The 27,048-nt window shown below is 54.4% G+C and overlaps 1 protein-coding gene across 3 annotated transcripts in view; it reads right to left on the minus strand.

Moving 5' to 3' along the window:
• The window catches only part of POLD1 (DNA polymerase delta 1, catalytic subunit), a 29,425-nt gene extending 3,092 nt beyond the window's left edge, over positions 1–26,333 (minus strand). The window contains exons 1-20 of one of the 3 annotated variants that reach the window (XM_042919312.1): positions 26,253–26,333; positions 14,867–15,069; positions 14,391–14,504; positions 12,066–12,212; positions 11,856–11,981; positions 11,616–11,784; positions 11,433–11,514; positions 11,231–11,360; positions 10,557–10,723; positions 10,124–10,228; positions 6,485–6,625; positions 6,279–6,389; positions 5,660–5,851; positions 5,405–5,493; positions 5,204–5,320; positions 4,936–5,049; positions 4,466–4,613; positions 1,404–1,499; positions 1,158–1,295; positions 100–275 (exon numbers count right to left, since the gene is read on the minus strand). In XM_042919312.1, the coding sequence (XP_042775246.1) occupies positions 100–275; positions 1,158–1,295; positions 1,404–1,499; positions 4,466–4,613; positions 4,936–5,049; positions 5,204–5,320; positions 5,405–5,493; positions 5,660–5,851; positions 6,279–6,389; positions 6,485–6,625; positions 10,124–10,228; positions 10,557–10,723; positions 11,231–11,360; positions 11,433–11,514; positions 11,616–11,784; positions 11,856–11,981; positions 12,066–12,212; positions 14,391–14,504; positions 14,867–15,068 (2,564 nt within the window). In that variant the 5' untranslated portion in view covers position 15,069; positions 26,253–26,333. Of the gene's footprint in view, positions 1–99; positions 276–1,157; positions 1,296–1,403; positions 1,500–4,465; positions 4,614–4,935; positions 5,050–5,203; positions 5,494–5,659; positions 5,852–6,278; positions 6,390–6,484; positions 6,626–10,123; positions 10,229–10,556; positions 10,724–11,230; positions 11,361–11,432; positions 11,515–11,615; positions 11,785–11,855; positions 11,982–12,065; positions 12,213–14,390; positions 14,505–14,866; positions 15,070–26,252 lie in introns of all 3 variants that reach the window. The other 2 variants (XM_042919313.1, XM_042919311.1) reach the window with 2 other exon arrangements.
• Positions 26,334–27,048: the final 715 nt, after the last annotated feature.

Here is a 27,048-nt window from a genome sequence, read left to right on the forward strand (position 1 = left end):
GACACCTGTGTCCCCAGGGGAGGAGGGGGCTGGGGGCTCCTGGGTCTGAGGGAGAGGGGCTGGGGCACGGCCTGGGGCTGAGGGGAGGTTCCCACCCACCGGTCGATGAGCAGGCGGCGCAGGGAGGCGGTGACGAGGTTGGCCACGAGGGGGCAGTTGTCCCGACGCACAGCCTCCAGACCCTTGCAGTCCATGCGGTCGTGAGCGTCCGGCCGGGAGGAGAAAAGCAGGCCAGCATACCGCTTCTTGCTGATGAGCAGGTAGGGAAAGTAGACCTAGGGAGGGACCCGTGGCTGAGACCCTCAAGACCTCCTGACTCCTGAGACTTCCCTCAGAAACCGGGACACACAGGGCTGGTCCATGTGATACAGGATTGGGGCCCTGGGACAGATGGATCCCAAGATCTCAAGACCCCCGTGCCTGAGCCTGGGCACACCTCAGCATTCCAGGGATCTCAAATCTGAAAACTAGAGAGAGCCCCTAAAACAAGACCCAGTCATGAGGTGAAGCCTGGAGGGCCCCAAATCTGGATCTGGGACAGACCTGAGGCAGACAGGGGTACAAGGCAGCACCTCCCTCCACCCCAAGTTGCTGAGACTAAGGCCCAGGAGGGAGCCCTGAGGCAGGGAGGCCCAAACTGGGGAGGCTCTAAATTTGAGAGCAGGTGTACCCAAGACCTGATCTCCAAGTTTGAACCCTGGAGTCCCCAGACCCCAAGCCTGATTTCCTGCTGGGAGCCAAGCAGCACCGGCCAACGGTGCCCTGATGCAGGATTCACCCCGGTCAGGGTTCCCACCACCCAAGGCAGCCCCCACACCCAAAACCAGAGGCGCTCCAAGACTGACCAGTTTCCAAAAAAACAGACACTGTCCTGCATCGCAAAGCCCAAGGCTTTAAGTTTCCAAACTCAGAAGAATCCAGGCCCCCAAATACCCCCAAACCGGGACCTACAGAATGCGAAGCATGGGATACTCAGAGTACCCAGATCAGGGCACCCCCAAAATGGAGAGCCCCCAAGGGCCACTGGGGGCTCCAGATGCTGACATCTCCAGATGTGAGGGGAACCGCATGCGAATGCGGGCGCTGAGAATCAGAGACCCTCTGAAACTCGCGAGACCCATCTGGCCACTCCAGCCCTGAGGGGGGCTCCCACTTACCTTTTCAAACTCGAGCCGGATAGGCGGGGGGAAGTGGCCTGACACCCAGTCCGCAGCCTCCCGCCCCAGGGCCATTGCCTCGGCCACAGAAGAGACACCAAATCGGCACATGACCGAGTCAGTGTCACCATACACCACCTGGGGAGGGACATATATGACTGGGAGGCATGGAGAGATGGGGGCCAAGCCCCTGCAACTCCCCTGACCCAGCCCCATCTCTGGGCAGTGGGAGGGGCGGCCTCTGACCTTGGCATTGGTGTCATAGCCATTCTCCACCGTGTACTTGGACTCCACCAATTGCTTTGTTTTCTCAATCATCTGGCGCCCAAAGCCGGTAACGCTCTGTCAGGGAGAGAACCACGCAGTGAGGACCCAGGAGTCCTGGGCTCAGGGTGCCACTTCCGCTACTTCCTGGGGGTGTGGGCTTGGGTGAGTCACTCTGCCCCTCTGGGCCTTCATGCCCAAATCCACAAAACGCGGCTACTAAGCTCCTTTTCAACCATCTGTTGGAAAGAACTGGGTCGCGAGCCCAGAGCTCTAGGCACAGAGGAGGAAGGTCTGCAAAGGATGAGTGTTAGAAAGGCTGAAGCCGGAAGAGGCCATCAGCACGCTGTTTGTTTCCTGCCACGGAGGTGCTGTGACATATGGTAACATTGCAGGCAGTTCTCCATGGTGCAGGAGCACTGACGTTCCCGGCCCCCACCCCGAAAGCCAGCAGTGCAACCCCCAAATCCTTGGGCAACCAGAAATGAGCCTACATACTGTCAAATGCCCCCTCAGAGTAGGGGGATGTGCCAGGCTCATGGAGAAACTTTCCGACAATCTTACTTTACAAATAAGGGAACCGAAGGGGAGCCTTCAACTGAAGGTTGAGCTTCAGACTGTGGTGCAGATCATCATCTCATAGTTCATGAGCCCCATATCAAGCTCTGTGCTGATAGTTCAGAGCCTGGAGTCTGCTTTGGATTCTGTGTCTCCCTCTCTCTCTCTCAAAAATAAATAAACATTAAAAAATGCCCGGGGCGGGGCGCCTGGGTGGCTCAGTCGGTTAAGCATCTGACTTCAGCTCAGGTAATGATCTCGCGGTCCGTGAGTTCGAGTCCCGCGTCGGACTCTGTGCTGACAGCTCAGAGCCTGGAGCCTGCTTCAGATTCTGTGTCTCCCTTTCTCTCTGCCCTCCCCTGCTCATGCTCTGTCTCTCTCTGTCTCAAAAATAAATAAAAACATTAACAAATTTTAGAAAAAAAAAAAAAAATGCCCGGGGCACACACCAAGGAGAGATGGGTGTGACTCTTCTGCTTTTGTTTGTTTGGATCCAGTCAGAAGATCTCTGTCTTTTAGCTGGAGCATTTAGGTGACTTACATTTAGTGTAATTACTGAACATATTTGGGCTTAAATGTTCACCACTTTACTATATGCTTTCTGCTTGTTTCACCTGTTCTATGTTCCTTTTTCTTTCCTTCATCCTTTTCTGGAATGATTCAGTATTTTGTTTGTTTGTTTGATCTCCCTGCCCCTATAAGCCTGAGAGACAGCAATAAGAAAAAAGGCAAAGAAACACAGGGAAGGATGAAGAGGGAAAAGACAGAGGGACATGACCAGGAAGCGGTGGCCCTGATGAGGAAGCCCCAAGGGAAGCAAAGCCAAGTCCTCCTGGCCTGGCCTCTGCTTCGGGGCTGGAGTCTGACAGCCAAACACCCACCTCTCTCTACCAGGGAGCCTGGGGGAGGCCCACAGAGACTTATGAAAGGCCAATGAGAGCAATATGGGCGGGATGCACTATAGGAGGAAACTTGCCCAGAAAGAGCCCTGGCTCTTGGCTGGCTCCTGGGAGGGAACCTGAAGCCCTTGGAACGTCCTGCCTAAAAGAGTGTCTTTGTTCACCTAGGACCTTGGACTGTGCTGACAGTGTGACTCATGGTGAGGCCTCGGGCCACACGCTAGCAGCCTGACCTCTCTGCAGGGGCTGGAGACTGAGTAACGAAGGTCGGTCACACAGATGCTCCATGCCTACGTGACCAGCCCCCAGTAAAAACCCAGGACACTGAGGCTCAGTGAGCTTCCCTAGTTGGCAACACTCCATGCGTGTTGTCACACATCAACGCCGGGAGAAATAAACACTGTCTGCATGATTCCACTGGTGGAGACAAATTGGAAGTTCCATGCCTTTTCCCCTGGCTGATTTTAATCTCTATCCTTTAATTGTATTAAGTCATAATTGTGAGTAGGACAGCTTTTCTGAGTTCCTGGAGTCCTTCTAGCAGATCACTTGAGGTGAGGGTGGTCTTGGGGGCCCCTGAACTGAAGATGGGTGGGTGTGTGCACAGGCCTCTCCCACCAAAAAGCCCCGCCGCTGGCAATTCTTCCAAGCCTTCCCTCCAGAGCCACATGAGGGACGATATAACGCCTAGATACAGAGGGAGCTTCCTGGGGCTGGAAGTAACCAAGCCTGGAATGTGCCGAGACCCAAACTCCAGGGGAAGGGGCTGGGCAGGAAGGCCCTTCTAAGGCTCTCTTAAGCCAGGAGCTGAGGCCCTGATCCCAGCTTGGCAGAACCTCGGACTCAGACCCTCTGTGGTCTGACCGTGGATGTTTTTCTGTCCGAGCAGCAGAGCTGCGTCCGGTGAACAGGCCGAGAACACAGCTGGGAGGTGAGGCCGTGGGCTTTTCTGCCCATGTTCCCTCTCAGAGCAGAGCACTGACCAAGCATCTTCACACCCGGGGCAGGAAGAGGTATCCGCACACCTGCTCCTTCAGTGATGGAGCACACACGGCAAATCAAGCGTCAGGGGCTGGCTGTGCTATTGGGCACCACCCCAGCCCCCATGAGCAGACACGTGGCCCCATCCTCTCATTTGGAGGCAGGGGACCTGCTCTCCACTCCCCCACCCTCATGGGGACCAGGGGAGAGGTGGGTGGGGTCTTCAGGTGGACTGTGAGAGATTAAATGAATGAGCAATGAACAAAGCCTCTGCTCATCATCCCTACGCCCCTGCCACCGCTTCAACTGTCTGCAGAGCCCTCGGCACCAACTGCCTTCCCACATCTGCTGCTGTCACCATCTGCGTGACCACGAGGCTGCGCACCGCACGAGAGCAGGAACTCTCATCCGTTTTGCCACCTGCTGGACCCACACAGGACGTTCGGCGAGCGTTTGTTCAACAAATGAATGAACCAAACACTCACGCGTCCCCTCTCCCGAAAGCTGGCAAGTTGGGGCAGCCTGGGCTCTACCACACGGAGCCCTGGTTCTCCCAGGGAGGGGCTGTGTGCCCCCCACCTTCCACCGTGGGAACTGGGCACTCACCTGTGAGATCTCCAGGCACGGAAGCTTGCCCACCTGGGCACCAGTGAAGCCGTATACAGAGTTGGCGCTCACTTTGAGCGCCAGCTGCCGCCCATCCAACACCTGCCGACGCAGGGGGTCTGTCTCTTTGGCCAGCTCAGCCTTGGCCCTGGAGAGAGAGGAAGCACAGGCCACTGAGGCAGCGTCCCATATCTCAGGGAAAGATAAGAGGCCCTGGCCTGGGCACTGGTCAAGGTGCCTTTCTAGAAATGGGTGCCATGTACAGTTGTGCAGGCTGTGTACTACACAGAGGTGTCCAGCAGAGGGGGCAAAGGGGAGCCATCTGGAGGGGTGTCTTGTTCTAATTCATACACCGTGGCAGTTAATGTGTGGCGCGGCAACCCTGGGGTGACCCACGAGAGACAGACTGGTGAGGAGCCTCGGCAAGTTTGAGCTCTGAGAAGGGGTGGGTGGGGCGCTCAAGAACCCACCTCTTCCGGGCGCTGAGAAGGTTCTCCAGGATCTGGGGCAGGAGGCCCTTCCGCACTGACGTCTTCACAAACTCGTCCCCTGTGGGCGTCTTGATGAACTGATCCTCTGTCAGGCTGAGGCGGAGGACGCCGGGGGGTGATGCCCAGCCTCCCCACCTCCTCCCCTCGAGACCCCCTCAGGCTCTCCCCACCTCTCAAGTCTCTCCTCTACTCCCCTTCCCATCTGGGTCCCAGGCCTGGGGTCCCCAAGATGAAAAAGGTGCCATACCCCAGTTTTTGGGCGGCCCCGGGCCGCAGGAGTGTGGTGTAGCACAGGTTGTGGGCCATCATGATGGACGGGTACAGAGAGGAGAAGTCTAGTGTGGCGATGGGGACATCGTAGTACCTGGGGGGCAGGGGGGGCAGGGGGGGAGGGGAGGAGTCAGGACCGGAAGCCCCGAGCCACCCCCACCCAGACACGGGGTCATACCCTTTAAGGGGCTCGATGACTGTGGCTCCCGTGTAGTCCTCGACACCTTCTGTCTTTACCACGGGCATCAGCAGCCCCTCGCGCATGGCCTGGGAGGGGAGAAGGTGGAAAATGGAGGCAGGCCCAGGTGGGGCAGCGCGTCAGGTGTCGTGGCCCAGAAGCCACAGCGAGTGACTGAGTGACCAAGTGATGGGAGGCTGGGAGCGGGGACTTGCCAGAGCACTGGGATGCCCACCCTCAGCTCCGCCCACTGACCTGCCGCAGCAGCTGGGACACGACCTTGACCTGCTGGCCGCGGGTGAGCAGATAGCCAAGGGGCACGCCGGTGACGCGCGCCATCTCCATGGCGTTCACCAGCACCATGAGCCGCTCCAGCAGCCGCAGGGGCAGGAAGGCGTCCTTGAGGCAGTACACGGCCAGGCGGCGGCGTGTCTGGTCGTTCCCGTTCTGGGGACAGGCATGGAGGGCATCAGGGGGTGGGGGGGCAGCCGTGAGGGCTCAGGGGTCAGGGAGAGGGCGAGGGTCTGGGTGAGGAGTGGGCAGAGCTGGGGGTCGGGGAGTTGCGGGGTCAGAGGAAAAGGGAGCAGTCTGATGGGCGAGTGTGGGCTAGAGGCGGGGGCAGGACAAGGGAATAAGGTCACAGTGCCAGAGGTTACATGAGGAGTCACATCTGCCGGGTGAGGTCACAGATCAGAGGCAAGAGGTTAAGGTGAGAGTCGGGAGAACAGCTGGGAGATCGCAGCCCAAGGTCAGGAAGGTGGGCTGCTGGGGTCAGAGAATTAGACGGAAGAGTAAGATCAGAGGCCGGGGGCAGGGAGCGGAGGTGTGAGGTCGGGGCAGGCGGGAGGGGGGTCAGAGGTCGCAGGAAAGGCACCTGCAGGTCGGTGATGATGCTGTGCTGGACGTCCTCTTTCTGCTCGCCCAGGAAGTGGAAGCTCACGGCGTTGAGCGTGTAGGAGCGGAGCTTATACTCTCGCAGTAACACCTGCAGTGGGGAGGGGGAGGGGGGGCGCAGGGTGGGCCCAGGGCCCGGGCAGCAGCCCCACGAGGGCGGGCACCCGCCCGGCCCCGCGCGCGTACCTGCAGCATGTCCATCTGCACGCGGCCCACCATGCTGACCACCTTGCTGTCCCGCCGGCCGGTCTGCTTGGACTGGAAGGACGAGTCCCGGATGGTGGAGCGGAGGCCAGACACGCGGCCCAGGAAGGGGAACGACTCCACCTGGGGACACAGCACCAGGGAGGGGCGGAGGCTGCAGTGGGCAACGGCCGGCCCGGATCTGGGACCTCTGGGGCCGTGCCAAAGGAGTGCAGACCCCACGAGCCACCACCACGAAACCCACGACGCCACCCTCTTCCTGCTGGGAGCTGGGGCTGGGCGGGCAGAAGCAGGGGGAGCTCTGATGCGGAAAGACGCTCTGGGGCTGGGTGGGCATGGACTGTAGGGAGACAGGAGGTCAGGACGGCTGCAGGGCTGAGGGGGGCAGGCATGGTGCCCAGTGGCTGGAGAGCTGCACCCAGATGGGCAGCAGAGGAGGAACAGATTTGGGGACGATGCTGAGCTGAGTGGGGGGAGGGGTCTGGGGGACAGCAAGGTGGGCGCACAGCAGGGGGCAGCACAGAGAGCTGGGTCTGAGGCCTGGACAGGAGGTGGCGTGGGAGGGACAGGGTAGAGAGGGGAGGCCTGAGCTGGAGAAGTAGCAGGGCAGGGGTGCAGAGGACAGGGGAGCAGTGTCTCCATGTATAAATGCCAGACTGAGAGGGATGGACTCCTTCCCAGAGCTCTTGGGGGCCATAAACACAATTTACAAAAATTAGTTTTAATGTTTATTTACTTTTGAGAGAAACAGAGAGAAAGAGAGAAAGAGAAAGAGAGAGAGAGAGAGAGTGAGAGAGCACGAACAGGGGAGGGGCAGAGAGAGAGGAAGACACAGAATCCGAAGACCTGGTTCTGAGCTGTCAGCACAGAGCCCAACATGGGACTTGAACCCACTAACCGAGATCATGAATTGAGCCAGAGTCGTAAGCTTAACTGACTGAGCCACCCAGGTGCCCCACAATTTTTTTAAATACATACATTTTTATTCACAAAAACAAACTCAAAATGGATAAAGGACCTGAATGTGAGACAGGAAACCATCAAAACCCCAGAGGAGAAAGCAGGGAAAAACTTCTCTGAACTCAGCCGCAGCAATCTCTTACTTGACACATCCCCAAAGGCAAGGGAATTAAAAGCAAAAATGAACTATTGGGACCTCATGAAGAGAAAAAGCTTCTGCACCGCAAAGGAATCAACAAAACTAAAAGGCAACCAACGGAATGGGAGAAGATATTTGCAAATGACATATCAGACAAAGGGCTAGTATCCAAAGTCTATAAAGAGCTCACCAAACGCCACACCCGAAAAACAAATAACCCAGTGAAGAAATGGGCAGAAAACATGAATAGACACTTCTCTAAAGAAGACATCCAGATGGCCAACAGGCACATGAAAAGATGTTCAACGTCGCTCCTTATCAGGGAAATACAAATCAAAACCACACTCAGATATCACCTCACGCCACTCAGAGTGGCGAAAATGAAAACAGGAGACTATAGATGCTGGAGAGGATGTGGAGAAACGGGGACCCTCTTGCACTGTTGGTGGGAATGCAAACTGGTGCAGCCGCTCTGGAAAACAGTGTGGAGGTTCCTCAAAAAATTAAAAATAGACCTACCCTATGACCCAGCAGTAGCACTGCTAGGAATTTACCCAAGGGATACAGGAGTACTGATGCATAGGGGCGCTTGTACCCCAATGTTTATAGCAGCACTCTCAACAATAGCCAAATTGTGGAAAGAGCCTAAATGTCCATCAACTGATGAATGGATAAAGAAAATGTGGTTTATATACACAATGGAATACTACATGGCAATGAGAAAGAATGAAATCTGGCCTTTTGTAGCAACGTGGATGGAACTGGAGAGTTATGCTAAGTGAAATAAGTCATACAGAGAACGACAGATACCATATGTTTTCACTCCTATGTGGATCCTGAGAAACTTAACAGAAGACCATGGGGGAGGGGAAGAAAAAAAAATGGTTAGAGAGGGAGGGAGCCAAAGCATAAGAGACTCCTAAAAACTGAGAACAAACTGAGGGGTGATGGGGGGTGGGAGGAAGGGGTGGGTGGGTGATGGGTACTGAGGAGGGCACTTGTTGGGATGAGCACTGGGTGTTGTATGGAAACCAATTTGACAATAAATTTCATAATAAATAAATAAATAAATAAATAAATAAATAAATAAATAAATTTTTAAGTTTAATTATTTTGAGAGAGAAAGAGGGAGAGAGAGAGAATCCCAAGCAGGCTCTGCACTGTCAGCACAGAGCTGGATGTGGGGCTCAAAGTCATGACTTGAGCCGAAATCAAGAGTCGAACTCTTAACCGACTGAGCCATCCGGGCACCCCAACATGATTTTTTTTTTTTTTTTTTTTTTTTTTTTTTTTTTTTTTTTTTTTAGCGTTTATTTATTTTTGAGACAGAGAGAGACAGAGCATGAACAGGGGAGGGTCAGAGAGAGAGGGAGACACAGAATCCGAAACAGGCTCCAGGCTCTGAGCTGTCAGCACAGAGCCCGACGCGGGGCTCGAACTCACGGACCGTGAGATCATGACCTGAGCCGAAGTCAGACGCTTAACCGACCAAGCCACCCAGGCGCCCCCCAACATGATTTTTAAAATACCATTTTATTGTATTTTTTTAAGTACGCTCCATGCCCAATATGGGGCTTGAACTCACGACCCTGAAAATCAAGTTGCACACTCTACCAACAGAGGCAGCCAGGCGCCCCAAACGTGATTTTAATTTTTCATCACGAAACTGGCCAAACATAAGGAAAAGGAGGAAACGATACAACATAACCACTGTTGTGAGTTGAATTGTTGTCAACATCAATCCAAGATGTTGAAGTCCTAACCTCCACACCTCAGAACGTAACCTCTTTGGAAATAGGGTCTCTACAAGTGATCAAGTTGAGATCATCAGGGTTGGCCCTGACCCAAGACCACAGTGTCCTTAGAAAAAGAGGAAATTTGGGCAGAGATATGCCCAAATTAGAAGACAAGCTGAAGAATCGGAGAGGCCGCCTTCGACACCCCAGGTATGTCTGAGACCACCAGAGGCTAGGAGAGGCCTCAGAAGGAACCAAGCCTGTGAGGCCTTGATCTTGGACTTCTGAGTTCCAGCCTGCAAGAAGACACAAGCCTGCGGTACTGTTCAGGTAGCCCTAGCAAATTAGCACGCCCCATACAGTGACTCCCAGGTTCAACAAGCATCAAGGTTTTGCCATACATTTCAAGGAATCCCCCTTTTCCTTATTTTTGGCTGACATATTTTAAAGTCTAGAAGACAAGACACTATCCCCACGCACGCTTCCGTCTGCCCTTCCAACACACAGGCCTTTCCTTATTTAACCATAAACGCTCTCCTTGCCTCTGCAAAAGCCAAATAACCTTCTGGACTTCGAGCAGGGCAGGGATGGGGCCAGAGCTGGCTTTTCGGTGGCGTCCCTGGAGCCACTGGGGGTGGTGGGCTGCAGGGACGCAGAGCAAGCCAGACCACCCAAGGGGGACAGAGCCACAAGGGAAAAGCAGCAAGGAGGAGCAGGGCGGCCACCCACCCCTTCGGCCCCCAGTGGCGCATCTAAAGGCAAGCCTCCCTAACCTTCCTGCCCTACCTTGAGGGTCTGGGCCCGGGAGATGAGGTATGGAAGGTCAAAGTTCTGGATGTTGTAGCCGGTGATCACATCGGGGTCCATGATGCGAATGAAGGTCGACCACGCCTGTGGGGTGGGAGCACACAGGATCACCCTGGTTGTCATCCTGATCGTCCCCCTAGCATGGATCCTCCGCACTCCTGGAACATTCCAGAAGTCCCCAAGAGCGAGCCTGGAGCCCTCTTGCCCGTTGCAGTAAGATCGGGCAGTTGCTTCTGAAAATAACACAGGACCCAGACGGGAAATGTTCACACACCCCCTCCCCCACCAAGGCAAAGGGATCTGAACCCGTGGACTTGGCGTCTCAGCATGCAGAGGACATGGCCTTGCACCCGGGATGTGGAGGCTGGGTGGGGGGTTCTGAGGACATAAAGGGACATGGAACGAGAGCCACCTGCAACAGCTCCTCCTCCCGCTCGTAGCTCTGCACTTTGGCGCCCAGGATAGGGGCGCAGGGCCGCAGGGTGAGCGCCAGGCGTAGGAAGGGCTCCGGCTCACCCCAGCGCAGGCCCAGTGAGCAGATCTGGATCACGGGGTCCCGCTCAGGCTCCGGGAAAATGCCTGCGCAGGGAGGAAGGAGGGGGATGCAGGGGACCGAACTTCTTCTTTTCCTCTGTGACACATCAGGGGAGCTGCACACCCAAATCTCCCCAGCCTGTCGATTCCTAACCCCACTGCCTACAGCCCTCGCATGACCCACGCTGTTCCCCTCTGCCGCCTTCTTCTGGCCCTCTCCCTGCCCCTCACAGACTGGGTCCTGCCCGAGGGCCTTTGCACTTCCTATTCTCTGGGAGGGGTGGGGGGCGCAGAGGTTCTCCCCACCCATACACCCCCGCTTGTCCCTCTTCACAAGGCCTGCCGCATCGCTCCTAAGGCCTTCCCGCCCACCTGTCGGAGACGCCCTGTCACTCTCCACCATCCTCCAAGCGAGAATCTTATGATAACTGTCCATTTTCATGTTCACTCCTTCCTCAGCGAGCTCAAGAAGTATGGGGGCTCGTGGGGCAAGACTGGCATGTCACGAGTCTAAAGGGAGGGAGGGAGGAGCCCCGAGACCCGGAGACAGACCTTTGCGGCCAGCACACTCGATGTCAAAGCTGAGCACGCGCAGGGGCGCAATTCGCTGCCACTCCCCTTCTGGCGGGTGACTGACCACGTCAGACCACTGCACGTCCGCCTCCAGCTGACAATGCGTGGCCTGTAGGGGTGGGGCACGTCAGCGGCTGCAGGGGCCCGGCTCTGTGCCCCTGCCCCCCGGTGAGCCCCGCACCTTCCCCTCCAGCCTCAGGAGGTATTTCCCCGCTGGGAGTTCCAACCAGTTGCAGCCGACGATGTCCGTGTCCACCATGAACCTGGACAGGGGACGAAGAGCAGGAGGCAGAAGCTGACTAGCGGGGTGGGGGCGGGGGCGGAAGCGGGGGCGGAGGTTGGAGAGGTGAGGCAGGGGCCGTACCGGATCTCAAAGTCCACATTGGTCTCATAGGGCGCGAAGCTGGGGGTGCCCAGGCCCGGCACACGGATGCCCTGCTCCAGGAGGCGGCGGGCGGGGGCCAGGAGGCGCGGCAGCGCCAGGGTGATGCGCAGAAACGGGGAGGGGCCGTGCCCATGGTACCCGAACATGCCTGCGAACAGACGAGGCTGGCACCGGCCCGGAGGGAACCCTGCCTGCTGGACCCGGGGGCGGGGCACTCACTCTCCCGGGAGCACAGCTCCACAGATAGCACGGCCGGCCCCGCGAGCTCCTTCCCTCCGCGCTGGTCCCTGCTGATGGCGGCATTCAGCTCCCGCTGCAGGTCGCCCAGGTGCTCGCGCCCAAAACCTGGGGGGGTGGGGAGAGCCGGTCAGAAGTGCAGGGGGACTCCGGAGGGCTGGGGCGGGGGTCTTGTGGGTCAGGGCCACTCACCAGGGGGCGCCGGGGTGTAGAAGTAGGGAGCAAAGCCGTGGATGTGGCAGCAGACGGACACGCCCTCATCAGTGACTCCGAAGGCACGGAGGACAGGGACGGGGCCGGGGGGTGGCGGGGCTGCTCCAGGCAGGGGCTGCGCCAGGCCTGGGGGTGGAGGGTTCACAGGATGAGGCAGAGGCTACCCCTCCGTATTCCTCAAAGGTTTGCCTCCCCAGGCTTCTCCTTTGCTGGGAACACAGCCCCCTGGTTCCCGCAGCACGGGGTGCCTCTGCCCACACCGGCCTTCCACGCTGTCCACTCGGCTTCGAGCGCCTCCCCACTGGTCTCCTTTTCATCTTGGTCTACCTCCTACAGCTAGAAGGAGCCCCCTGCCCTCTTTTTGCAAAAAATATTTTCTTTTGAAAAGTAAAACTGAGGGGCGCCTGGGTGGCTCAGTCACTTGAGTGCCCAACTTCGGCTCACATCACGATCTCATGGTTGGTGAGTTTGAGCCCTGTGCGGGGCTTTGCGCTTCTTGGGATTCTCTTGCTCTCTCTTTCTGCCCCTCTCCCGCTCACGTGTGCGCGCACTCTCTCTCAAAAGTAAGTATTTAAAAACAAAAGTAAAATCGACGTTGTGTGTGCAGTTAGGAGCTTTAACACATCTTTTACACAGATTCATGTGGCCACTATCAAAATCAGGGTACAAAACCGCTCCATCGCTCCAAACAGCTCCTGCGAGATGCATTTTTGGAACCACACCCTCTGGCACTGATGGTCCACTCTCCGTCATTCTAATTTTGTCTTTCTTTCAACTCCAAAAAAAAGCTTATTTATTTATCTTGAGACAGAGAGCGCTTACAAGCATGAGCAGGGGAGGGGCAGGAGAAGGAGAGAGAAAATCCCAAACGGGCTCCACATCATCAGTGTAGGTGTGGGGCTCGGTCCCTCAAACCGTGAGTCCATGACCTTAGCCAAAATCAAGAGTCAGGAGCTTAACCAGCTGAGCCACCCAGGTGCCCTTAATTTTGTTTTTTTCAGTCTATCCGTATAAACGGAATCACAGTCTCCTGGCTCTCATTCCTTCAGGGGAAATATCTGGAATTGCCTGATCCTATGGAAAAAGCAGATTTAACTCTTGTATCTTAATAAAGCTGGGGGCGGGGGAAGAGTAGGTTGAACTCTAGGAAACTTCCAGACCGTTTCCCACAGGGGCAGCAACACACAGCGTTCCCACCAGCGGGGCACGAGCAAGCTTTCCGGTGGCTCTGCATCCTTATCGATGATCGCTCGTGTCGCTGGGCTTTCTTTTAGCTCTCCTAATAGGTTGTCAGGTCTCAGTGTGGCTGTCATTTACGTTTCCCTGACAGCCAGTGACACTGAGCTTATTCCTGCCTGCGTATCCTCCAGTGAATTGTCTACCCGGGTGTTTGGTCCACTTTTGGACTGGACTGTCTTCTCGCTGTCGAGATCTGAATGCTTCTTATATTTTCGCAGCGCGAGTTCTTGCTCAGATCCGGGGAACGCAGTGTTTCCTCCCCACCTGTAACTTGTCCCTTCCCTCTCTTACCGGGGAGCCTTCTAACCTGTGAGTTGGGGTTGGGTCTCCCCAAAGACTTTTCCGGCCTGCTCAGAACGGAGCCCCGAAGTCCTTGCCTCGGCGGGCAGGATCTCATGTGCCCCCCCTCCCCCCTCCCCTCGCTCCTTGTTCCTACCACACTGATCTCGCTGTTCCTCAAACGTTCCAGACCTGCTGCCTGCTCAGGACCCTCTGCCCAGAACCCCTCTTTCCCAGACAGCCCCGTGGCTCCTTGTTGCCTCCTCAGGGAGGCTCTCCCAGACCTCCAAGATGCACAGTCTGGCACCCCTACCCTCCTTTATGTTCCGCCATAACCCTCACGGCCACCTGAGGCTCCTTTTTTATTCTGCCTATCCTTCCAGAAGGTGAGCCTGTGAGAGCAGGGACCTGGTCTAACAGGAATAGGGCCTGGCTCAATACAGATGCTTGGCTGTTCCTGATGGACACTGGATGGACGGACGGATGTCGAACTGCACGCCTCCCTCCTTCCTCGGCAAGGAGCCGGCTCTTATCTTCAGGCCGCAGTTGGAGGACAGTCCCCACCTCCAGGAAGCCCCGCTGGACACCTGCACCACCACTTTCCCTCTTGCTGCCCCTTCCGGCACCCACAGCCCTGTCCCTCCGTCTCCTAGCCCTGGCCACCTGGATGGGGACTGTCCGTGTCCATCTCTTCTCTCAAAGCCAGAGGTGCTGACCCGGCCCAGCCTGCACCCCAGGAGCCCTGGGCCCCTCCGCCCACCCACCAGGCCTGACCACCAAGCTCACCCACGTAATGGTCGATCTCCAACTGCTGGAAGATGAGGGGCTCCGTCTGGGGATCCAGGGAGGGCGGGGAGGGGCGAAGCCAGCGGGCATCTATGGCCGTTGGGGAGAACTGCCCTGGGTGGGGGGAGGGAGGCAGGCTACGTGGAATGGTGGTCCTCCCCCAGAAATAAGTAACGGGCCCGCCCAACCCAGCCCACGATCTCTCAGGTGGCGCCTGATGTGCAGAGAAAGTCAGGTGGAGGCGGGGCTCTGGGTCTGGCCGGAAACCCGGGAGAGGTCATGGGGTCAAGGGTGAAGGTCAGAATCGGAGCTGCAGACAACAAAGGCAGAATTCATGCTGGTGTGAGGCCAGAGGCCGGCACTTCACGGAGCTCAAAGTGGGCCAGAAGTCAGAGGTTACAGGTGAGCCTCGTGGCCGACACGGTTCACAGGCAAGAGGGGGAGGGGGGGCAGGGGGTTCCCGCCGTGGGTCTCACCGTCCGCGGCTCCCTCCAGGGCCGGCTGCAGCAACTCCTCCTCCTGTTCCTGCAGCCTGTGCTCTGCCTCCATCTCCTCCATCAGCGCCAGCTCCTCCTCGAACTGGGAGGGCTGAGACGGCTCATCCTCATCCCAGAGGCCCCCACGGGCCCGCTTGGGGGGCACCCCAGGGCCCGGGCCCGGCCGCCGCTTGCCATCCATCCTGTGGGGCAAGTCAAGGCTCGGAGAAGGTTCCTGTCTTCCTCCTGAACCCCCCGTGTACCAACCGTGACCGTGAGCCTTTTTTCCATTCTCCAGAGTGCCCCAAGAGTAACACGACCCTCTACCCGCAGGCTCACGGGTGGTGGCACATTCCACGTGTCAAATACTCTCAGTTACTACGATTACAGCCCACTCCCCACCTCGGTGTAACCCTCTCCTCACGTGCTCAAACCCTCCACATCCTTTCTGCTGTCTGCTTGCCCCTGGCCAACCCCTTGTCACCCGGTCTGCAGGGCCTCCACACACTCACACACCTGGTCCTTAGCACATCCCTTCCTTTCATAAACCTCCCTCTCTGATGTCCACACCCGCCTGTCACCCTGCCTGCCCGGGCCTTCACTCGACAAGCGGCCGGGAAGCACCTCTTCAGGCCAGTCACAAATCTGATCTGGTCCCTTCCCAGCTCAAAACACTTCAGAGGCTTCCCTCCCCCTTAAAAACAAAACAGAAACAGAGCCCTTTTAATTTTGAAATAAGTCCAAATTTCCACACCTGCACACCCTTCACCCAGATTCCCCAAGTGTCAACCTGACGCCACATTTGCTTCATTACCTCCTCCATACGTAACACGGTAATATGCACACATCATCACATGATTTACTTTTTCTGAGTCAGTTGAGTGAGCTGTGCGTCAGGTAGATGTGTTAGTTAGATATTATGCCCCTCGACCCCTGTGTACTTTACAATGTGTTGCTGAAGGACAAAGACATTCTCTCTCTTTCTTAGCAGGCTCCATGCCCCAAGTGGGGCTTGAACCCACAACCCTGGGATCAAAAGTCACACACCGTACTGACTGAACCAGCCAGGCGTCCCAAAGACATTCTCTATACCCAGCAAGGTGCAGTGATCAAATCCAGGACATTTAACAATCCAATCACAACATGAAGAGTCCATTTTCCAGTTTCTCTAACAATCCCCCCAAATGCCCTTTATAGTATTCCCCTTGTAATCTAGGATCTAATGTAGTAAACACAAACAAAAAACCAAATACAGGCTGCAATTTACATCTTTATAGGTTTTTTTTAAATAAACTTGACGTTTTAAAAAAATGTTAACTATTTATTGTTGAGAGCACACACGTGAGGGAGAGAGAGAGAGAGAGAGAGAGAGAGAGAGAGAGAGAGTGTGTGTGAGAGAGCAGGGAAGGGACAGAGAGAGAGAGACACACAGAATCCGAAGCAGGCTCCAGGCTCCGAGCTGTCAGCACAGAGCCCAATGTGGGGCTCAAACTTACGGACCACGAGAACATGACCTGAGCCGAAGTCAGATGCTTAACCAACTGAGCCACCCAGACCCCCCATTTATATGTTTTCTTAATTGCAACATATATAAAATCATTTTGGGGCGTATTTTGACAAGATATATTGATACAAAAGTACACATCCTCTAGTAGGTTCGACAGAAGATTGTATTCAAGTTAAGCCTCTTTAGGTTGGCAACTTCACTATGGTTCTGTAAGAGAATATTCTAAGAAAATGCACACTCAGGGTGCCTGGGTGGCTCAGTCAGTTAAGCATCCGACTCTTGGTTTCGGCTCAGGTCATAATCTCAAGGTTTCGTGATTTTGAGCCCCACATCAGGCTCTGTGCTGGTAGGTGGGAGTCTGGTTGGGATTCTCTCTCTCTCAAAATAAATAAATAAATAAAAACTTAAAATACGCATTCAACTATTAAAGGTAAATAACCATGATGTATGCAAGCTATTAAAAAAAATTTGTTTTAGGTGGCATATGTGTGTAGAGAGGAGAAAAAGAAAGCTTATGTACAGACAAATCATAAAACAAGTAAGGGAAAATGTTAAAACGTGGATCTGGGTAAAGGGTATATGCTCTTTGTATTATTCTTTGGATCTTCCCATCAGTTTAAGATTAAAAAAAAGAAAAAAGTTTTTTAAAAGTTTATGTCTCCCAGCATCCAGGCCTAGACAGAGTATAGGAACCTAAGGCAGACCCCAGACCCAGTTGGGAGGGAGGGCAGGAAGGGCGCAGGTCAGCTGCCCTGAGTTCAAGTGAACACCTCTGGATCCCGTAACCCCACCCAAACCCCAGATCCAGTCTCCCCTTCGTCCTTTTGCAGCGGACCCCTTGCCTCTGAGCTGCTGCAGGCAACCCAGCCGGAGACTACATTTCCCAGCATGCACTGCTAGGGATGGTCACTCTACTGAGTTATCTCATGGAAGGAATGACTGGGACAGCCTTAAAAGGAAGCTTGCTTCTAGCCTCCTCTCCCTTCTCTATGGCTAGAGCATGGATACAGTCGGGGTGAGCCAACCTTGACCACGGGGTCAAGGACAACACCCCAGGGAACGCAGAGCTACAAGATGGAAGGAACCCAGTCCCCTTGACAAGCTTCTGGGGCAGAAATGCCTACTTGAGGGCAGTTATGTGGAGAAATACACTTGTATCTTGCCCGGGCCACCGTGCCGTGGGGTCTCTGTTCCAGCAGCTTAGCCCAGACCTTAACAAATAGAGCACAGAAAACTCCTGAACTGACTGGGGATGTGTTGTTGGCAAATGTTCAGGATGGTATACAATGGAATATGTCTCAGCATCAGACAGGAGGCAGCTGAGTGACACAATGGATGGATGAACCTCAAAAATATGCTGCACAGAAGCAGCCAGATGCATAGGGGCGCCTGGGCGGCTCAGGTGGTTAAGTGTCCGACTTCAGCTCAGGTCATGATCTCACGGCTCGTGAGTTCGAGCCCCACGTCGGGCTCTGTGCGGACAGCTGGGAGCCTAGAGCCTGCTTCAGATTCTGTGTCTCCCTCTCTCTCTGCCCCTCCCCTGCTCGCACTCTCTCTCTCTCTCAAAAATAAACAAACATTAAAAAAAATTTTTTTTTTTTTAAATAAAGAAGCCAGACACACAAGTATGCATTGCAGGAATGGGGAGTGACTGCTAAGGGGTATGGGGTCTTCCTTTTGGGAGGGATGAAAATGTTCTGGAAGCAGACAGAGGTGGTAGATGTACAACATTGTGAACGTACTAAATGTCACTGAACTCTACACTTTAAAATGGTTAATTTCACCTCAATTGAAAATGAGAGAGAATATATGGTGTAGTGCCATTCACAAAGTTTTTTTTTTTAACTTGTTTTTTTAAAATGTTTATTTTTGAAAGGGAGAGTGCGTGTACAGGTGCACATGGGGGAGGGGCAGAGAGAGAGGGAGAGAGAATCCCAAGCAGCCTCCACGCTGTCAGTGTAGAGCCCAATGTGGGACTTGAACCCACAAACTGTGAGATCATGACCTGAGCTGAAATCCAGAGTGGGATGCCTAACCGACTGAGCCACATAGGCACCCCTACACAGTTCTAGAATAGATTAATCTATGGTGCTAGAAATTAGGCTAGTGGTTGCTTACCAGGAGGGAGAGGCTGACTGAGAAGGGGCTCGAGGGAATTTTCTGGGCTGACAAAAATGTACCTTACCCACAACTGTCCACTTGAGAACCTGTGCATTTCACTATATGTAAATTCCACCTCCATTAAAACATAAAAGTTGGAAGGCCCCATTTCCCCACCTAGGGGTTTGTGCTATAGATATACTATCACATATGAGAAACTGCATTTACGAGGTTATTTCCGGCAGCATTGTTTGCAATGGCAAAAGACTGGAAACCACCTAAATGTCCTCCCCTGGGGGACTGTTTAAATAAATTATATGAAGACTGTTCCATGGAATATTATGCAGCTGTATAAAGGAATGAGGAAGCTCTCTATGCATTCATGTGGAGGGCTCTCAAAGACCCATTGTTAGAGAAACCAACGTGCAGAACGGTGTACTTAGATTGCTATCTTTTTGTATTAGGAAAAACAATGTCTAAAAAAAGTTTGCCCTGGTTCTTTGCATTAGGAAACAATCAAGCCAAAGTAAGGACTGGCCTGCAAAAATTACCAGTCTGGAATCTTCAAAAATGTCAATGGCATGGAAGGGTGGGGGCTGGAAAGCCAGGAAACTTTTAAATTGAAGGAGAGACTGCACAGTCCTGGCAACTAAATGTAACATGACCCCAGATCAGATCTTAGATTAAAAAATAAAAAACAGAGGCACTTGGGTGGCTCAGTCAGTTGAACATCTGACTTCGGCTCAGGTCATGATCTCACAGTCTGTGAGTTCGAGTGGAGTCTCACTGGTGTCAGAGTGGAGCCTGCTTCAGATCCTCTGTTCGCTCTCTCTGCCCCTTTCCCACTCGTGCACACATGCGCATGCACGTGCTCTCTCTAATGAATAAAAACACACTAAAAAAAATAAAAAATAGCAGGGCCACCTAGGTGGCTCAGTTGGTTAAACATCTGACTCTTTATCTCAGCTCAGGTCTTGATCTCAGGATTGTGAGTTCAAGCCTCACACTGGGCTCTGTGCTAGGCATGAAGCCTACTTAAAATATATATATATATATATATATATATATATATATATATCTCAAAAATAGCTATGTACGGGCGCCTGGGTGGCTCAGTCGGCAAAGTGTCCGACTTCAGCTCAGGTCATGGTCTAACGGTTCGTGAGTTAGAGCCCTGTGTCGGGCTCTGTGCTGACATTTCAGAGCCTGGCGCCTGCTTCGGATTCCAGGTCTCTCTCTCTCTGCCCCTCCCCTGCTCACGCCATCTCTCTCTCTCTCTCTCTCTCAAAAATAATAAAAAACATAAAAAAATTAATTAGAAAGAAAATAGCTATGCAGAATGTTACCAGGAAACTGGACAAACTGAATAAGGACTGTCTATGAGGTAACAGTATTGCCACGGGTTAAATGGTCTGATTATGATTAAACCACAGTTCTGTAGGATGTCACTGTTCTGCTAGAGTTTTTGGAGGTCAGGTACCATGATGACTATAACTTACAAATAGTTCAGCCAAAAAAGAAAACATGGGGCACCTGGGAGGCTCAGTCGGTTTAGCGTCCGACTTGATTTCGACTCAGGTCATGAGATTGAGCCCCTCATCAGGCTCCACAGTGAGCATCAAGCCTGCTTGGGATTCTCTCTCCCTCTCAAAATAAATAAATAAACTTAAAATAAATAAATAAATAAATAAATAAATAAATAAATAAATAAATAGAAAGAAAGAAAGAAAGAAAGAAAGAAAGAAAGAAAGAAAGAAAGAAAGAAAAAAAAGTGTGTGTGCATCCAGATAAAGCAAATGATGCAGCATGTTAACAGCTGGTGAGTCCAGGCAAAGGGTACACAGGGCTTTGTTGTATCTGTCATGCAACTTTTTTTTAATTTTCATGTTTATTTATTTTTGAGAAAGACAGAGCATGGTGGGGGGAAAGGGGAAAGAGAGAGAGAGGGAGACAGAATTGGAAGCAGGTTCCAGGCTCAGAGCTGTCAGCACAGAACCCGAGGGCGGGGTTCGAACCCACGAGCAGCAAAATCATGACCTGAGCTGAAGTCGGACGTCCAACCGACTGAGTCTCCCAGGGCCCCTGTCATGCAACTTCTACGCAGCCTTGCAATTTTTCAGAACAAAAGTTAGAGGGGTGCCTTTTCAGAACAAAAGTTGGTGGAGCATGCGACTCTTGATCTCAAGGTTGTGAGTTCAAGCCCCGTATTGGGTGTGGAGATTACTTACCAAAAAAAAAAAAAAAGTTGGGGGAAAATATGTAAAATTTTAAAAATAACATTTTTACAAGGTGTGTGGGAGAATATGTATAAGCATGTTTGTTTTTAACGCATAATTCTGGAAAGATAGGTAGTAAACTGGTAACACTGGCTTCCCGGGGTGGGGGGGGGCAAGATGGGACAGCTTTATGCTTGTTTATTTATTTTACTTATTTACTTAATTTTTTAATGTTTATTTTTCAGAGAGAGAGAGAGACAGAGTGTGAGTGGGGGAGGGGCAGGGAGAGAGGAGACACAGAATATGAAGCAGACTCTAGGCTCTCAGCTGTCAGCACGGAGCCTGATGTGGGGCTTGAACCCATGAACCGTGAGATCACGACCCGAGCCAAAGTCGGACACTTAACCAACTGAGTCACCCAGGAGCTCCAAGTTTTACTTATTTATTTTGAGAGAGAGCATGAGCAGGGGAGGGGCAGAGAGAGAGGGAGAGAGAATCCCAAGCAGGCTCCGCGCCTTCAGCATGGAGCCCAACTCGGGGCTAAAACTCACAAACCACGAGATCATGACCTGAGCAGAAATCAAGAGTCAGACGTTAACTGACCGACCAACCCAGCCATTCTGGGACAGTTTTATTGAGATAGAATTCACACACCATGTGACCCACACATTTCAAGTGTATAGTTTGATGGCTTTTAGTATATTCGTAGCTGTGTGACCATCACCACAGTCAACTTTAGAGCCTTTTCATCACCCCAAAATGAATCCCCACACCCCTTTGGCCATCACCCCTCAACTCAGCCCACCCCCACCCCACTTTCCCAACTAACCAACTTTGTCTGTCTCTGGATTTGCCTATTCTGGGCCTTTCCTATTCATGGACCCTTCCAATATGTGTCCCTCCGTGTCTGGCTTCTTTCACTTAGGATAGCGTTTTCCAGGTTCACCGGGATGCAGAAGGTGTCAGCCCTTCATTCCCTCTTACGCCCAAATATTGCCCCACTGTGTGGCTGCGTCACGTCGTGTTGATCCGTTCGTCGCTCAGTGCACATTGGTGGCGTCTGCACCTTTGGCCTATCATGGATAGCGCTGCTGGGACCGGCACACACACACTTTGAACAGGGACGGAGGCCCTGTACGGCCTCTCCTTTTGTGCCTACGAGTGGCTTATCCCACAGGAAGGAAAAAGCCTGGAGGCCTTTGCTCCAGCCATACAGGCGGCCAGAGAGACGGAGTTCGGACCTGCGGGGGGGAGGCCTGGGTGGGGCAGAGGGGCAGTGGCCAGCCCTGGCCTGGCAGAGGGAGGCGGGAGGGGGGCAGTCTGGCTCCCCAGGTCAGCGGGCTGCGGCCAGGAGGGTGCGGTGGGAGGGAAGGGGACTCCGGGAGCAAAATCGAGGTTCCTATGCTAGTTCCCCATCATAGGCAAGGAAGGATTAGAAGGAAAGAGGCCCCAGTGTGTCCTGGCACAGGACAGGAGCTGGGGAAACACGGGGCCCTCTCCTTTTCTCGACCCTTCACTGGCAAATAGACAACGCTCAGTGCCCTGGTTTCTGTGACACTCCCTCCTTCGGGGTTCTTGTCCCATCTCTATCTGACGGCTTTCACTGCCACCTCTATGCCGATGATCACGTCTGCCTTCCTGTCTCCAGCCCAGACCGCCCCCCAGGCCCCAGCCTGCCCAACCCAGCTGCTCACTGAGCATGTCTCTCTTCAGGCATCTCACACTCCAAAGCCGGGCCCCTCGCCTTCCCCTGCCCTGACCTGCTCCTTGCATCCCACAGCCTCCCCCACTTCGGGAAGAGGCAACTCCCACCAGGCCAACCACCTCGGAGTCACCCCAGCTTCTCCCTTCCCCTCAGAACACACCTGTCAGTCCCATAGGCTCTACTGCCAATGGACCGAGTCTCAGCACTTCCCAGCCCCCGCTGGGCTCCCAGCCTTGCCCCTCTGGTTCTCAGAGGTTGTTGGCAGCATTATTTTGTGCACTGCTTTGTGTCTGTCTCCCCCTGCTGGAACCTGAGCCCAGCGCCGGCAGGGATCTGGTCTGCCCTGTCACTGAAGCATTTGAAGGTGTCTACAACAGAGCCTGGTGCACAGCAGGTGCTGGAGAACGATGTGTTGAATGAATGAGGAGCCCTCAGTGTATACTCTTCGCACAGTAACCAGAGAGATCCCATACGAATATGCCAGGTCATCCCATCCCTCCTCCCCTCGGAACTGGCCCCTGGGTCCCATCTCATGCAGAGCTAAAGCAAACTCCTCCGGCTAGCCCACAGACCCTGTGCAATCACCCCCTTCCCTTTTAGACACTATCTCCTGCCCTCTCCCCCTTGTCCACTTGGCTCCAGCCACTTGTCTCCTCTCTCTTCCCTGAACGTGCCAGGCTTGGTCCTACCTCAGGACCTTTGCACAAGCTGTTCCCACTGCCCTACTCTTCCCCGGATGTCCCCATGGCTTCCTCCTTCCCCTCCTTTAGGTTTTTGCTCAAATGTCACCTTCTCAGCGAGGCCTGTTTATTCTTTTTTTAACTTCAATTTATTAAAAAAATTTTTTTAAGATTTATTTTGAGAGACAGAGACAGCATGTGAGCACAGAGAGAGAGAGAGAGAGAGAGAGAGAGAGAGAGAGAGAGACTCTCAAGGAGGCTCTGCGCTGCCAGTGCAGAGCACGACACGGGGCTCAAACTCACAAAACTGTGTGATCAAGACCTGAGCCAAAATCCAGAGTCAGACGCTTAACCGACTAAGCCACTCGGGTGCCCCCTGACCCCTGTTTTTGGGGGGCTCACATTCTGAAGCAGTTCTGGGTTGGGTGCACCTGTACAGTAAGGGAAGTAGGACCAGCTGCCTGGGGTGCCCCGGGGGGCCGCCGACTCTCCTGGAAGAGCTGAACTGGAGCTGGGTCTCTGCAGACAGAGGAGTCAGGTGGCTGAGAAAAGCAGGGGGGCAGTCTCACCCGGCACACACTTCCCAAAGCCCGTGCCGGGCAATGCTGAGGACGCAGAGAAGCAGCAGACCTCAAGGGGTTCCCGTCTGGTGGGGGAGTCAGACACAGGCCCAGATGGTCCCTGGCCTGCGACAAGGGTAGTGAGAGTCAGGGAGGCCCAGAGGAGGGATGAGGCCAAAGCACGAAAAGCAGGTCGTTTTCTGGGGCGGGGGCAGACGGAACAGGTACTTTTGCAACTATTTAACCTTTCCCTCGCTAGGTGCGTGAGCCAGGGCACAGGGGCGAGCCAGCAGAGGAATCCGTCCCCAGTCTGTCTCCTTCGCTGGGTAGAGAGTTCACCCCCGTACCTCGCCAGACACCCCTGGAGGCCGGCAGTCTGCGGTGCTGGCTCAGAATGGGGCTCTGGGATGAGCCTCTGAACCCTCCAAGCCAGCTGTGCCACCCTGGCGAGACAGCTTCACCTCTCTGGGCCTTGGTTCTAGTCATCGCGTCGGAGGGTGACAGCACCTGCCTCAGGAGATTCTGTGAAGATTCTGTGAGTTCCTTCAATCTTCACCCTGTCCTAGGCACTCTTCAGGGCGCATGAGACAGAGCAGGAGACAAGACAGAATCCCGGCTCTCACAGAGTTTTCATTCGGCATTGCGGGGACGGACAGTAAGATAAATCGGGGCGCCTGGGTGGCTCCGTCGGTTGAGCATCTGACTTCAGCTCAGGTCATGATCTCGTGGTTCATGAGTTCGAGCCCCACGCTGGGCTCTGTGCTGATGTGCCAACAGCTCCGAGCCTGGAGCCTGCTTCGGATTCTGTGTCTCCCTCTCTCTCTCAAAAATAAATAAACATTAAAATAAATTTTTTTTTAAACAGGCCTCACTGGGGGCCCAGCCGGCTCAGTCGGTGGAGCATGTGACTTTTTATCTCGGGGTTGTGAGTTTGAGCCCCCACATTGGGTACCGAGATTACTTAAAAATAAAAATCTTAAAATTAAAAAAAGAAAAAAAAAGCCTCAGATCATGATCTCGTGGTTGGTGAGTTTAAGCCCTGCGTTGGGCTCTGTCCTGACAGCGCAAAGCTTGCTTGACGTTCTCTTTCCCTCTCTCAAAATAAATTTAAAAACTTAAAACAAAAACCAAAAAACAGGGGTCAGGGTCTCACTCAAGTTAGGGTCCCAGCATCGCTCACGCGGTGTCCGGAACGCAGGTCACTTCAAGGTGCGGCAGTCTAGACTCCTCTCGAGTGCCACCGACCCAAGTATTTCCCAAGTCCCTGGAGCTTCTCTCGCTTCCCAAAGACTAGTGCTGCCTCGTTTTGGCTCAGAGCAATCTGGATTGAGATCTCCTGTCCTCTCCCCAACCAAACTGAATTATGACTGGCTTCCCAGTGCCCAGGAAAGTGCCTGTTCTTGAGAGCAGCTGAGTGAAAGGGACCGAAGAGAGAAGAAAAAGCATCGCAGGAGAAGGAACAGCGTGGCAAAGGCCTTCGGTGGGAAAGGAGCGTCTCTACGGGACAGGAGGCCTGGGTGGTGAAGTGCAGCCAGGGCTGGGGGTAGACAGGTAACCTGGCCTGGGTGGGGCTATAAAGCTGAGAAGGTGACATCATCAACCTGCCTCTCCCTAAACCCTGCCCACTCACTGTCACCTCAGAGTGGCACCCCGAATCCGTTCTGCCTCCGCCTTCTCTCTCCATCCAGCCAGACCACATACCCCAGCAGCCTGAGTTCTTCCTTACACCCCCGCGTCCTGCTGGCTCAGACCCCGAAGACAACCTGAAGCTGACAGCACTGTGGTCTGAGCCAATGTCCCCACTTGTCTCCTAACTGGTCTTCCTCCTCGCATTCCTGTTCCCACTACAATCCCATCTTCAATCAGCACCCAGGGACTTTTTCAAAACGCAGGGTGGGTCATGTTGCTCTGACACTCAAAACCTCCCATGGCTCCCTGTGGAACCTGGAATAGGAGCCAAATTCCTTCCCACCTCAGGGCCTTTGCACCTGATGGTCCCCCTGTCCAAATCTTTCTTTACATGGCTGACTTCTCTGTCAAATGTCACTTCCCCAGAGAGAGGATTTTTGATTATTCCAGCTAAAGAAACAGGCTACCCTGTTTTATTTCACTTCGGATAAGGTATCAAACCCTGAAAGCGTTGCTTTATCGTTATTACTTATCACTTGTCTACTGTCTGTCTTCTCCTGAGCCAACGACTTTCTCTGACTTGTTCGGGCTGTAGCCTCTGCTTCTAGAACAGTGCCTGGCACGGAGTATTCAATATTTAGAGAATAAAGCATATCAGCATGCCACCACGTGCACCAATTCAGTCTTCCACTGCGTCCGGGATCCCGTCGCCCCAAAGATCCTCCAGGGTACATCTCCCAGCTCACCCCAGGGGCCAGGCGCCCAGCACAAGAGCCCCCCGCATCCCGAGGGGCCCCCCCGGCCCCAATCATCTTCCTGCGCGCCCCCGCGCACGCGCCCAGAACCACTGGCCCTCGCCCCTCTACCGCGCACCCTCCCGCCTCCACGCTCCCCTTCGCAACCCTTCTCTCAGGCCTACATGCCCGACTCCTCCACCTTCCTTCTCTGCCAAGTCGAGTCCCTTCAAGCCCCCTTCTCCCCTCACTCACCCGCTTCAAACAGCGTTTCCCGCCACAGCCTACGTCGCTGTGACCCCTGACTCCAGCGCGCGCAGGCTCAGAGCTGCCGCGCGCCGCCCTGGGCCACGCCCCTCCCGCCCAAGTAGGGCGAGACCACGCCCCGACAAGCCTTCGAGCCACGCCCCTCCTCTCAACTGGGGCTAGGCCACGCCCCGTCCGTCCAATTTAGGATGTTGCCTCTCCCCACTTTCCATATATTCTCGCCAAACCCCGCCCCGCCTTGAGAGAGGGGCCTGCTCCTAAGCCACGCCCCCTCCGACGGCAGCTCGGCGGATTCCGGCTCTCGTTGCGCGCGGCGGCGCGGCGGCGCGGCCGGCCCCCCTGCCCTCCCGGCCCCGCCTCCCCGCCCGCGGGGGCATCGCGCGTATCCTCCGCTCGCGGGCCTGCTTTCTGCGGAAGGCCTAGGCGAGAGGACAACTTGCGCACGGCCCTTCTTTCCGCTGGCGGAAGACCTGACGTCTGCCCTGCCCGTGTAGGGGAGGTCCGGTCACCTCTGTCTCATGCCTCGGTTTCCCTACCTGTAAACTAGACTTAGCGCAGGGCGGGCACACCTGGGGGCGCCCGGCACACTGCTTGGAACAGGACTTCTCGTAAATAGTCACTTCCCCAGTCACCTTACCCCCAGCTGCTCGAAAGAAAAACCACACCTTTCAGTACCCAGCCCATCCCTCCAAGCAACACCCCCTTCACTCTTGGCCAGGACTGTCCACCCAGCTCACTTCTGAGACCCCTTGGGAGCCTGGCACAGGAGGAGGGACTGAGAGAT

This window comes from Panthera leo, chromosome E2 (genome assembly GCF_018350215.1).
Source record: "Panthera leo isolate Ple1 chromosome E2, P.leo_Ple1_pat1.1, whole genome shotgun sequence".
In the NCBI taxonomy this organism is placed as follows: Eukaryota; Metazoa; Chordata; class Mammalia; order Carnivora; family Felidae; genus Panthera; species Panthera leo.